Here is a 14,421-nt window from a genome sequence, read left to right as displayed (position 1 = left end):
ACATACTGTATGCTTGTATACATACTGTTATACATACTGTATACTGTTATACATAACTTGTATACATACTGTATACTTGTATACATACTGTATACTTGTATACATACTGTATACTGTTATACATACTGTATACTTGTATACATACTGTTATACATATTGTATACTGTTATACATGCTGTATACTGTATACTTGTATACACACTGTATACTTGTATACACACTGTTATACATACTGTATACTGTTATACATACTGTATACTTGTATATGTACTGTACACTGTACTTTTATACATAATGCATACTTTTATACATAATGCATGCTTGTATACATACTGTATACTGTTAAACATACGTATTATGTATGTTAGAACAATTTCCCTTGTTGATCAATAGTTTGTCTAAGTATACTGTTATACATACTTTTATACATAATGCATACTTTTATACATACTGTATGTTTAACTTTAATGACTACAGCATGTTTTACTTTAATGCTTTTAGATGACTGTAGAGGTTCATACCTAGTGTATGTTTGACCTTTATGAATACATGACATATTTGTCCTGCTGATACAAATACAAGTGTCACCGATAACAGAGGCAGACTGAAGTGCACACCAGATGTGTTTGTAGTGGACGACACATGTAAACATGAAACATTTGACATGATTGTCTTGTGCTCACAGATACTTTGTGGGAATGTGTGGCGATGGTGCAAACGACTGTGGGGTAAGTTTGTATTATTATGTTTATATTATATTATTATGTTTATCATGTACAAAACCAGTGAAGTTGTCACGTTGTGTAAATGGTAAATAAAAGGAGAATACAATGATTTGCAAATCCTTTTCAACTTATATTCAATTGAATAGACTGCAAAGACAAGATATTCATACCTGCCAACTACTCCGGTTTCCCGTAATTAGTACGGTTTTCATCAACCTATTCCGGGTTACGGTTGCAGTGATAAACAATACGGTTTTTCATTAATTAAAAAAAATTTTTTTTTTTAAAGTTTTATTCACGAAATCGCGTAACAACAATGACAATCGACACTGCTTCCCGTAACTTCCTATCGAGCCATTCCGAATGCCATGCGCGAGGCTATTTATAGCACCGCTGCCAAGCACGAGGCACCAGTTGTATGGCGTCACATTAGTGCCAAAAATCCGAGCGCATAAAAACTGTTATCGCGCGCTGATTCTCCACTTCGTGCGCGCGCGCGACACCATTTTGCGCGCGCGTGGTGCCTTTTAGCGCGGTGCCTTTCTGCGCGCTCTCTGTGTACTCCTGGCATCTCTCCTCGCGCTGTCATGTTTCTTTTTGGCACTTTGGGGGCGGGTATGCTTAGACGGCCCCTCCTGTCTGATTGGTCAGGCGAAAAACGCTGAAAAATGCTCAGAGCCAATCAGAAGTATAGCAGGGCGGGTCATCGTCAATATGTATCAAGATTTACGGAGGAAGAAGTGGATAAAAAAATGTCGCGCGCTGATGAAGGTTATTTCATACCACATAAACACAATACAGGGTAATACAAAATGTGACCCAAATAAATAATAAGACAACAAACACCATAATCACATCTTTCAGCCAGAACTGGTCCACCAGCAATAACATTATTTTATATTTTCACTTCTTCTTGAACATTTGTTTTCTAATTTATGGAATTTCTTTTGATTCAGCCATAAAATTAATGAAATAATCTTTGAATTTTGTTTTTAAAATGTTAAAAAATAGCTTTTAATAATGTATTCTGAAACAGTTTAAAATAATCAGAGAACTGACTAACACTGACCCTACACAACTATGTTGCACAATTAAGTCTTTTTTGTTTTAAAGCGAAAGAGGTCATTTCAACAGGTACAGCATCCTATGTCATATCTACATGTAATAAGATTTGTAACAAGGCAAACCGTTTGTAAATTGGTGGAAAATGGAGCAAGTTATGGTAATTTAATTAGTACATGTACCATTGACATCAATGTAATGATTGAGGCTAGATGTCCGAGGTAAGATGGCTACAACGTTGCTACACTGGAGAATGATTGGTCATATGAAAAATGCTCACAGCCAATCAGAAAGGAGGGGCCGTCTAAGCATACCCGCCCCCAAAGTGCCAAAAAGAAACATGACAGCGCGAGGAGAGTTGCCAGGAGTACACAGAGAGCGCGCAGAAAGGCGTCGCGCGCGCATGCGCAGAAAGGCACAATGCGCACGCAAAATGGTGTTGCGCGCGCGCGCACACGAAGTGGAGAATCAGCGCGCGATAACAGTTTTTATGCGCTCGGATTTTTGGCACTAATGTGACGCCATACAGTTGCCATTGTTTCCAAACGAGCGAACGATCATGGAATCAGCCGGAGAAAAATCGCAAACGAGTCTTAAACCGAAAAGAAAACTGCAGTCATTCCGTGAAGAATATTCAAAAGCCTATCCGGGAATAATTATCCGTTCCAAAAAGGGTGAAAACTACGCGAATTGCACCTTGTGCAGACAAGATTTTTCGATCGGACACGGAGGAATTACTGATGTAAAAGACCACGTTGGGACAAAAAAACACAAGTCTAATGCCGTTGCTAGCGATACAAGTGGAAAACTTTCAACGTTTTTCGTCGCCCAAACAGTGATGGTTTTAGCAACATTTTAACCTGTCTGAATGCTAATAATCATTTTGCGGACCCTGGCTACTAGGTTTTTCTGATTTCAAAAGTTGGCAGGTATGGATATTTCATGTTCACACTGAGAAACTTTGTTATTTTTTCCAAATAATCATGAACTTAGAATTTAATGGCAGCAACACATTGCAAAAAAGGCATTTTTACCACTGTGTTACATGGCCTTTCCTTTTAACAACACTCAGTAAAGGTTTACTATATACGTAAAGTAAATGTCCATGATAACGTTGCTTGGATGGCAACATATGTTGCTCCAAAAGCTCTATGTACCTTTCAGCATTAATGGTGCCTTCACAGATGTGTAAGTTACCTATGCCTTGGGCACTAATACACCCCCATACCATCACACATGCTGCCCTTTACACCTTGTGCCTAGAACTGTCCGGTTGGTTCTTTTCCTCTTTGGTCCGGATGACACGACGCCCACAGTTTCCAAAAACAATTTGAAATGTGGACTCATCAGACCACAGAACACTTTTCCACTTTGTATCAGTCCATCTTAGATGAGCTCAGGCCCAGAGAAGCCGGCAGCGTTTCTGGGTGTTGTTGAGAAATGGCTTTGGCTTTGCATAGTAGAGTTTTAACTTAGACTTACAGATGTAGCGACCGACTGTAGTTACTGACAGTGGTTTTCTGAAGTGTTCCTGAGCCCTTGTGGTGATATCCTTTACACACTGATGTGGCTTTTTGATGCAGTACCGCCTGAGGGATCCAAGGTGTGTAATATCATGGCTTACGTGCAGTGATTTCTCCAGATTCTCTGAACCTTTTGATGATATTACAGAGCGTAGATGGGAAAATTCTTAAATTCCTTGCAATAGCTGGTTGAGATGTTGTTCTTAAACAATTTGCTCAGGTATTTGTTGAAAGTGGTGACCCTCACCCCATCCTTGTTTGTGAATGACTGAGCATTTCATGGAAGCTGCTTTTATACCCAATCATGGCACCCACCTGTTCCCAGTTAGCCTGTTCACCTGTGGGATGTTCCAAATAAGTCTTTGAAGAGCATTCCGCAACTTTCTCAGTCTTTTTTGCCACTTGTGCCAGCTTTTTTTAAACATGTTGCAGGCATTAAATTCCAGATGAGCTAATATTTGCAAAAAAATAACGTTTACCAGTGTGAACATGAAATATCTTGTCTTTGCAGTCTATTCAATTGAATATAAGTTGAAAATGATTTGTTGTATTCTCTTTCTATTTACCATTTACACAACGTGACAACTTCACTGCTTTTGTAGTTTGTATATTGTGACAAGTGTACGTGAAGTTTATATTATGTTTATCATGTATATTGTGACAAGTGTACATGAAGTTTATCATGTATATTGTGACAAGTGTACATGAAGTTTCTATTATGTTTATCATGTATATTGTGTCAAGTGTACGTGAAGTTTCTATTATGAATTTAATATGATTATGTTGATCATGTAGGCTTTGAAGAGGGCTCATGGGGGCATCTCTCTGTCAGAACTGGAGGCTTCTGTGGCCTCTCCCTTCACCTCCAAAACACCAAACATCTCCTGTGTGCCAAGTCTCATTAGGTGACTACTTCCTCTTCTTCTTATCCTCCTTCTTTTCTTCTTTTTTTTCTTTTCTTCTTTTTCTCTGTCTTCTTCTCCTTTTTTCTTTTCCTCCCCTTTTTCACCTTCTTTTTCTCCCTTTTCTCCTTCTACTTTGTCTATGTATTCTCCTTCTTCTTCCTTTTTATTCTCTTTCTCCTCCTCCTTTTTTTTATTATTTTTCTCCTTTTTCTCCCTCATTTCTTTCTCTCTTTTTCACCTTCTTTTTGTCATTTTTCTCCTCCTTTTTCCTTCTTTTTCTTCTTTTTCTCTTTCTATTTCCTCTCCTTTTTTTTAATCCTCCTTATTTTTTCTTCTTTTTCTCCTTTTTTCTCCTTTTCCTTTTTCTTAATTTCTTCTTCTTTTTCTAATTTTCTCCTTCTCATTTTTTATTTTCTTCTCCTCTTCCACCTTCTTTTTCTCATTTTTCTCCTCCTTCCTTTTCTTTCTTTTTTTTTCTTTTTGTCCTTGTTTTTTTTTCTTTTTTTCCTCCTTTTTTCTTTTCTTTTCTTTTCCTTTTCACCTTCTTTTTGTCATTTTTCTCCTCCTTTTTCCTTATTTTTCTTCTTTTTCTCTTTCTATTTCCTCTCCTTTTTTTAATCGTCCTTATTTTTTCTTCTTTTTCTCCTTTTTTCTCCTTTTCCTTTTTCTTAATTTCTTCTTCTTTTTCTCATTTTCTCCTCATTTTTTATTTTCTTCTCCTCTTCCACCTTCTTTTTCTAATTTTTCTCCTTCCTTTTCCTTCTTTTTCTTCTTTTTGTCCTTGTTTTTTTTCTTTTTTTCCTCCTTTTTTCTTTTATTTTCCTTTTCACCTTCTTTTTCTCATTTTTCTCCTTTTTCCTTCTTTTTGTCCTTCTTCTTCTCCCTTTTCACCTTCTTCTTCTCTTTCTCCTTCTCATCCTTCTCACTTATTCTCCTCCTCCTCCTCACTGGTTCTGTACAATCATGTGTTCCTTTTACAGGGAAGGCCGTGCTGCTCTGGTCACCTCCTTTTGTGTCTTCAAGTTCATGGCTCTTTACAGCATCATCCAGTACATCAGTGTCACCCTCCTTTACTCCGTATGTAGTACTGCTATCCTACTAAATACCTACATGTACAAAATACACTCTTTCTCCCTAGATTCTCAGCAACCTCGGAGATTTCCAGTTCCTCTTCATCGATATTGCCATCATTCTTTTCCTGGTGTTCACCAGTAAGTTTGGAAACAAGTTGTCAGCAGATGGATTGTTATGTTTTTATGACTTTTCTTTTTGCTGCGTCACTTCAGTGAGTCTCAACCCAGCATGGAAAGAGCTGGTTGCACGTCCTCCTCCGTCAGGCCTAATCTCCGCACCGCTGCTCCTGTCGGTGCTCAGTCAGATCCTGCTCAACTTTGGCTTCCAGATATGTGCATTTTTCTGGGTGAAACAGCAGCCCTGGTACAGCGTCTGGACACCACATGCGGAGTGAGTCTGTGAGGATGGAGAGAGAGAGTACACACACACACACACATATATATACAGGTAAAAGCCAGTAAATTAGAATATTTTGAAAAACTTGATTTATTTCAGTAATTGCATTCAAAAGGTGTAACTTGTACATTATATTTATTCATTGCACACAGACTGATGCATTCAAATGTTTATTTCATTTAATTTTGATGATTTGAAGTGGCAACAAATGAAAATCCAAAATTCCGTGTGTCACAAAATTAGAATATTACTTAAGGCTAATACAAAAAAGGGATTTTTAGAAATGTTGGCCAACTGAAAAGTATGAAAATGAAAAATATGAGCATGTACAATACTCAATACTTGGTTGGAGCTCCTTTTGCCTCAATTACTGCGTTAATGCGGCGTGGCATGGAGTCGATGAGTTTCTGGCACTGCTCAGGTGTTATGAGAGCCCAGGTTGCTCTGATAGTGGCCTTCAACTCTTCTGCGTTTTTGGGTCTGGCATTCTGCATCTTCTTTTTCACAATACCCCACAGATTTTCTATGGGGCTAAGGTCAGGGGAGTTGGCGGGCCAATTTAGAACAGAAATACCATGGTCCGTAAACCAGGCACGGGTAGATTTTGCGCTGTGTGCAGGCGCCAAGTCCTGTTGGAACTTGAAATCTCCATCTCCATAGAGCAGGTCAGCAGCAGGAAGCATGAAGTGCTCTAAAACTTGCTGGTAGACGGCTGCGTTGACCCTGGATCTCAGGAAACAGAGTGGACCGACACCAGCAGATGACATGGCACCCCAAACCATCACCCAACCATGCAAATTTTGCATTTCCTTTGGAAATCGAGGTCCCAGAGTCTGGAGGAAGACAGGAGAGGCACAGGATCCACGTTGCCTGAAGTCTAGTGTAAAGTTTCCACCATCAGTGATGGTTTGGGGTGCCATGTCATCTGCTGGTGTCGGTCCACTCTGTTTCCTGAGATCCAGGGTCAACGCAGCCGTCTACCAGCAAGTTTTAGAGCACTTCATGCTTCCTGCTGCTGACCTGCTCTATGGAGATGGAGATTTCAAGTTCCAACAGGACTTGGCGCCTGCACACAGCGCAAAATCTACCCGTGCCTGGTTTACGGACCATGGTATTTCTGTTCTAAATTGGCCCGCCAACTCCCCTGACCTTAGCCCCATAGAAAATCTGTGGGGTATTGTGAAAAGGAAGATGCAGAATGCCAGACCCAAAAACGCAGAAGAGTTGAAGGCCACTATCAGAGCAACCTGGGCTCTCATAACACCTGAGCAGTGCCAGAAACTCATCGACTCCATGCCACGCCGCATTAACGCAGTAATTGAGGCAAAAGGAGCTCCAACCAAGTATTGAGTATTGTACATGCTCATATTTTTCATTTTCATACTTTTCAGTTGGCCAACATTTCTAAAAATCCCTTTTTTGTATTAGCCTTACACAATATTCTAATTTTGTGACACACGGAATTTTGGATTTTCATTTGTTGCCACTTCAAATCATCAAAATTAAATGAAATAAACATTTGAATGCATCAGTCTGTGTGCAATGAATAAATATAATGTACAAGTTACACCTTTTGAATGCAATTACTGAAATAAATCAAGTTTTTCAAAATATTCTAATTTACTGGCTTTTACCTGTATGTATATATATGTATGTATATATATGTATGTATATATATGTATGTATATATATATATATATATATATATATATATATATATATATATATATATATATATATATATATGTGTGTGTATGTTACTCATCAGTTACTCAGTACTTGAGTAGTTTTTTCACAACATACTTTTTACTTTTACTCAAGTAAATATTTGGGTGACTACTCCTTACTTTTACTTGAGTAATAAATCTCTAAAGTAACAGTACTCTTACTTGAGTACAATTTCTGGCTACTCTACCCACCTCTACCCATAATAAATTCATAAAAGAAGCAATAAGGTGTAGAAGATGTACAAATATTATTGTTGACTTTCAGTGCCTGCAATGTGACATCACCTACAAACATGTCCGACCGGAACAGCACAGAAGTGGACGACCACAACATCAAAAACTACGAGAACACCAGCCTCTTCTACGTGTCCTGCTTCCAGTACCTCATTGTCTCCATTGTCTTCTCCAAGGGCAGACCTTTTCGGGAACCAAGCTACAAGAACTGTAAGGTCACTCTTGGTTCGATGCTCACTAACGTACTTTTGACATCTCGTACTGTCCACGCCTCTTGCAGGGCCTTTTGTGCTCACGTCTTTGACTTTGTTGGTCTTCCTGCTGTCCGTCATGTTCTACCCTGCTAAAGCCATCGATGACTTCTTGGAGGTAAACGCAGCTTTGCACGGACGCCACGCTGGAAGCCATGTTGGAGTGAAGTGTGTCTTTGTGTGTGCAGATTGTTTGTGTTCCCATGGACTGGAAAGTGAAGCTCCTCCTCCTGGTGCTGGTCAACGCCGCAGCGTGTGTTGTGGTGGAGGTAAGATCTCTTGCAGTAAGGAGCAACCATGTGTTTATTTGAGCTAAGCTTGCTAATACTTGGCTGCCTTGCTTAGCATACACGCTAAATGGTCCAACAAATCAAACAGTGCTTTACTTTGTAACCAAACATTGTGCCTACTTCTTCAAATTCTAACTTCAAGCATTGATTAATTGTCACGTAAACAATCCAAGGTGCGTGAAATCAAGTGTGTGATTCTGCACCATAGACCTTCATCATTGACATCGTCTTATGGAAAGTTGTGTTCAGCAGAGACAAACAGGGCATCACTGCTGCTGCCCCACCATCACAGGTTGGGAAAATATCACATCTTTCAATTTGCATGTGTGTGTATCGTCCTCAATGATAATAATAACCTTTGTGTTCAACCTCCCGACACTCATGATTGCTTACCTTCCTCATCCTCTTGCATCCTGCTGGCCTCCAAGCTCCACTTGCTGCATCTGCATCCTCTTTGCTTCTTCTAAGTCAACACTTGTCTTGTTTACATCTCCAAGTGTGAACATTGTTGTAGTGTGCTAGTATGACCACACAAGGAATCATCCCATCATCTCAACAATCTTTGCAAGTTCTCTTCAAGGAGTCCAGCTGCTACCAACCTTGGAGATACAGTAGCAACATTAGAGATACGGTACCACTGTTGGAGATAAAGTAGCAACGTTAGAGATACAGTAGCAACGTTGGAGATACAGTAGCAACGTTGGAGATACAGTAGCAACGTTGAAGATACAGTAGCAACGTTGGAGATACAGTAGCAACAAGAGAGATATGGTACCACTGTTGGAGATACAGTAGCAATGTTGGAGATACAGTAGCAACATCAGAGATATGGTACCACTGTTGGAGATACAGTAGCAACGTTGGAGATACGGTAGCAATGTTGGAGATACAGTTGCAACATTGGAGATACGGTACCACTGTTGGAGATACGGTACCACTGTTGGAGATACAGTAGCAACGTTAGAGATACAATAGCAACGTTGGAGATACGGTACCACTGTTGGAGATATGGTACCACTGTTGGAGATACAGTAGCAACGTTGGAGATACAGTAGCAACCTTAGAGATACGGTACCAACGTTGGAGATACGGTACCACTGTTGGAGATACAGTAGCAATGTTGGAGATACAGTAGCAACCTTAGAGATACGGTACCAACGTTGGAGATACGGTACCACTGTTGGAGATACAGTAGCAATGTTGGAGATACAGTAGAAACGTTGGAGATACGGTACCACTGTTGGAGATACGGTACCACTGTTGGAGATACGGTACCAACGTTGGAGATACAGTACCAACCATAGAGATACGGTACCAACGTTGGTAGCAATGTTGGAGATACAGTAGCAACATTGGAGATACGGTACCACTGTTGGAGATACAGTACCCCTGTTGGAGATACGGTACCACTGTTGGAGATATGGTACCACTGTTGGAGATACGGTACCACTGTTGGAGATACGGTACCAACGTTGGAGATACAGTACCAACCATAGAGATACAGTACCAACGTTGGTAGCAATGTTGGAGATACAGTAGCAATGTTAGAGATACAATAGCAACGTTGGAGATACGGTACCACTGTTGGAGATACAGTAGCAATGTTGGAGATACAGTAGCAACGTTGGAGATACGTTACCACTGTTGGAGATACAGTACCCCTGTTGGAGATACGGTACCACTGTTGGAGATATGGTACCACTGTTGGAGATACGGTACCACTGTTGGAGATACGGTACCAACGTTGGAGATACAGTACCAACCATAGAGATACAGTACCAACGTTGGTAGCAATGTTGGAGATACAGTAGCAATGTTAGAGATACAATAGCAACGTTGGAGATACGGTACCACTGTTGGAGATACAGTAGCAATGTTGGAGATACAGTAGCAACGTTGGAGATACGTTACCACTGTTGGAGATACAGTACCCCTGTTGGAGATACGGTACCACTATTGGAGATATGGTACCACTGTTGGAGATACGGTACCAACGTTGGAGATACGGTACCAACTTTGGAGATACAGTACCAACGTTGGAGATACAGTAGCAACCTTAGAGATACAGTACCAACAGATACGGTACCAATGTTGGAGATACGGTACCACTGTTGGAGATACAGTAGCAACGTTGGAGATACAGTAGCAACGTTGGAGATACGGTACCACTGTTGGAGATACGGTATCACTGTTGGAGATACGGTATCACTGTTGGAGATACGGTACCACTGTTGGAGATACGATACCAACGTTGGAGATACAGTAGCAACGTTGGAGATACAGTAGCAACCTTGGAGATACAGTAGCAACATTGGAGATACGGTACCACTGTTGGAGATACAGTAGCAACGTTGGAGATACGGTAGCAATGTTGGAGATACAGTAGCAACATTGGAGATACAGTAGCAACGTTGGAGATACAGTAGCAACATTGGAGATACGGTACCACTGTTGGAGATACAGTAGCAACGTTGGAGATACAGTAGCAACGTTGGAGATACGGTACCACTGTTGGAGATATGGTACCACTGTTGGAGATACATGTACCAACGTTGGAGATACAGTAGCAACGTTGGAGATACAGTAGCAACCTTAGAGATACAGTACCAACACTAGAGATACGGTACCAACGTTGGAGATACGGTAGCAATGTTGGAGATACAGTAGCAACGTTGGAGATACAGTAGCAACCTTAGAGATACAGTACCAACACTAGAGATACGGTACCAACGTTGGAGATACGGTAGCAATGTTGGAGATACAGTAGCAACATTGGAGATACAGTAGCAACGTTGGAGATACAGTAGCAACATTGGAGATACGGTACCACTGTTGGAGATACAGTAGCAACGTTGGAGATACGGTACCACTGTTGGAGATACAGTAGCAACGTTGGAGATACGGTACCAACATTGGAGATACAGTAGCAACGTTGGAGATACGGTACCAACGTTGGAGATACAGTAGCAACGTTGGAGATACAGTAGCAACCTTAGAGATACAGTACCAACATTAGAGATACGGTAGCAACGTTGGAGATACAGTAGCAACGTTGGAGATACAGTAGCAACATTGGAGATACGGTACCACTGTTAGAGATACAATAGCAACGTTGGAGATACGGTACCACTGTTGGAGATACAGTAGCAACGTTGGAGATACGGTACCACTGTTGGAGATATGGTACCACAGTTGGAGATACAGTAGCAACGTTGGAGATACGGTACCACTGTTGGAGATACGGTACCACTGTTGAAGATACGGTACCACAGTTGGAGATACGGTACCACAGTTGGAGATACGGTACCAACGTTGGAGATACGGTACCAACGTTGGAGATACAGTAGCAACGTTGGAGATACAGTAGCAACGTTGGAGATACAGTAGCAACATTAGAGATACAATAGCAACATTAGAGATACAGTAGCAACATTAGAGATACAGTAGCAACGTTGGAGATACGGTACCACTGTTGGAGATACAGTAGCAACGTTGGAGATATAGTAGCAACGTTGGAGATACGGTACCACTGTTGGAGATACGGTACCACTGTTGGAGATACAGTACCACTGTTGGAGATACGGTACCACTGTTGGAGATACGGTACCAACGTTGGAGATACGGTACCAACGTTGGAGATACGGTACCAACGTTGGAGATACAGTAGCAACCTTAGAGATACGGTACCAACATTAGAGATACGGTACCAACGTTGGAGATACGGTAGCAATGTTGGAGATACAGTAGCAACATTGGAGATACGGTACCACTGTTGGAGATACGGTAGCAACGTTGGAGATACGGTACCACTGTTGGAGATACGGTAGCAACGTTGGAGATACAGTAGCAACGTTGGAGATACGGTACCAACGTTGGAGATACAGTAGCAACGTTGGAGATACAGTAGCAACCTTAGAGATACAGTACCAACATTAGAGATACGGTAGCAATGTTGGAGATACAGTAGCAACGTTGGAGATACAGTAGCAACATTGGAGATACGGTACCACTGTTAGAGATACAATAGCAACGTTGGAGATACGGTACCACTGTTGGAGATACAGTAGCAACGTTGGAGATACGGTACCACTGTTGAAGATATGGTACCACAGTTGGAGATACAGTAGCAACGTTGGAGATACGGTACCACTGTTGGAGATACGGTACCACTGTTGAAGATACGGTACCACAGTTGGAGATACGGTACCACAGTTGGAGATACGGTACCACAGTTGGAGATACGGTACCAACGTTGGAGATACAGTAGCAACGTTGGAGATACAGTAGCAACATTAGAGATACAATAGCAACATTAGAGATACAGTAGCAACGTTGGAGATACAATAGCAACGTTGGAGATATAGTAGCAACGTTGGAGATACGGTACCACTGTTGGAGATACGGTACCACTGTTGGAGATACAGTAGCAACGTTGGAGATATAGTAGCAACGTTGGAGATACGGTACCACTGTTGGAGATACAGTAGCAACGTTGGAGATACAGTAGCAACGTTGGAGATACGGTACCACTGTTGGAGATACAGTAGCAATGTTGGAGATACAGTAGCAACGTTGGAGATATAGTAGCAACGTTGGAGATACGGTACCACTGTTGGAGATACAGTAGCAATGTTGGAGATACAGTAGCAACGTTGGAGATATAGTAGCAACGTTGGAGATACGGTACCACTGTTGGAGATACAGTAGCAACGTTGGAGATACAGTAGCAACGTTGGAGATACGGTACCACTGTTGGAGATACAGTAGCAACGTTGGAGATACAGTAGCAACCTTAGAGATACGGTACCAACGTTGGAGATACGGTACCACTGTTGGAGATACAGTAGTAATGTTGGAGATACAGTAGAAACGTTGGAGATACGGTACCACTGTTGGAGATACGGTACCACTGTTGGAGATACGGTACCAACGTTGGAGATACAGTACCAACCATAGAGATACGGTACCAACGTTGGTAGCAATGTTGGAGATACAGTAGCAACGTTGGAGATACAGTAGCAACATTAGAGATACAGTAGCAATGTTAGAGATACAGTAGCAATGTTAGAGATACAATAGCAACATTAGAGATACAGTAGCAATGTTGTTAGAGATACAGTAGCAACATTGGAGATACAGTATTGTGATACTATTGTTAGAGATACAGTATTGTGCTGACATCAAGCTAAAATGATCAGCCTTTACAGGTGAACTTCAACCTTTCACTACTTTCTCTGACCAGGAACTGATGAGATCACTTCACTTACAAGTCATACACACACACACACACACACACACACACACACACACACAGACTGCAGTACATGTGTACTAACATGCAGTTCATAATACAGTACATGTATTGTGTACTTGTGTCATAAATAAATAAGTAATGCATTGAATAAAAGATGATGAAATGAGTTGATGAAGACAATATGTTTAAGTGACAATATTCACTATTTAGTATCTAACAGTCTGTTATGAAGGAAAAATACCATTTCACCTCATATTTAATACTGTAGAATTATTTTAATACTTGGAGGAGCATTCGTTTGTCTTTCTGATGCAAGCTTTGTGTCATGTTGCATTCATCCATCCTCTTTGTGTCATTATTCATCTGTTAGTGGGATTGTTGATGTTTGTGTGAATATTGATGTGTTGTAATGTGTGTGTGCTTATGAATGTTGCATAGATGTGTTGTAATAATGTGTGTGTGCTTATGAATGTTGCATAGATGTGTTGTAATAACGTGTGTGTGCTTATGAATGTTGCATAGATGTGTTGTAATAATGTGTGTGTGCTTATGAATGTTGCATAGATGTGTTGTAATAATGTGTGTGTGCTTATGAATGTTGCATAGATGTGTTGTAATAATGTGTGTGTGCTTATGAATGTTGCATAGATGTGTTGTAATAATGTGTGTGTGCTTATGAATGTTGCATAGATGTGTTGTAATAATGTGTGTGTGCTTATGAATGTTGCATAGATGTGTTGTAATAATGTGTGTGTGCTTATGAATGTTGCATAGATGTGTTGTAATAATGTGTGTGCTTATGAATGTTGCATAGATGTGTTGTAATAATGTGTGTGTGCTTATGAATGTTGCATAGATGTGTTGTAATAATGTGTGTGTGCTTATGAGTGTTGCATAGATGTGTTGTAATAATGTGTGTGTGCTTATGAATGTTGCATAGATGTGTTGTAATAATGTGTGTGTGCTTATGAATGTTGCAT

General features: G+C 40.6%; 1 protein-coding gene across 4 annotated transcripts in view; it reads left to right on the top strand.

Annotated features, from left to right (window-relative positions):
• atp13a3 (ATPase 13A3) overlaps nt 1-14,421 on the top strand; it is a 105,994-nt gene that overhangs the window by 90,738 nt on the left and 835 nt on the right. For 2 of the 4 annotated variants that reach the window (XM_061975479.2, XM_061975478.2), the window contains 9 exons: nt 686-728; nt 4,106-4,215; nt 5,196-5,292; nt 5,354-5,426; nt 5,502-5,679; nt 7,678-7,856; nt 7,927-8,015; nt 8,086-8,166; nt 8,396-8,479. In XM_061975479.2, the coding sequence (XP_061831463.1) occupies nt 686-728; nt 4,106-4,215; nt 5,196-5,292; nt 5,354-5,426; nt 5,502-5,679; nt 7,678-7,856; nt 7,927-8,015; nt 8,086-8,166; nt 8,396-8,479 (934 nt within the window). Of the gene's footprint in view, nt 1-685; nt 729-4,105; nt 4,216-5,195; nt 5,293-5,353; nt 5,427-5,501; nt 5,680-7,677; nt 7,857-7,926; nt 8,016-8,085; nt 8,167-8,360; nt 8,480-14,421 lie in introns of all 4 variants that reach the window. The other 2 variants (XM_061975481.2, XM_061975480.2) reach the window with 2 other exon arrangements.

Source organism: Nerophis lumbriciformis, linkage group LG14 (assembly GCF_033978685.3).
Source record: "Nerophis lumbriciformis linkage group LG14, RoL_Nlum_v2.1, whole genome shotgun sequence".
NCBI classification, from domain to species: domain Eukaryota; kingdom Metazoa; phylum Chordata; class Actinopteri; order Syngnathiformes; family Syngnathidae; genus Nerophis; species Nerophis lumbriciformis.
Note: the sequence above shows the minus strand (reverse complement) of the source record. Positions and strands in the feature narration are given on the sequence as shown.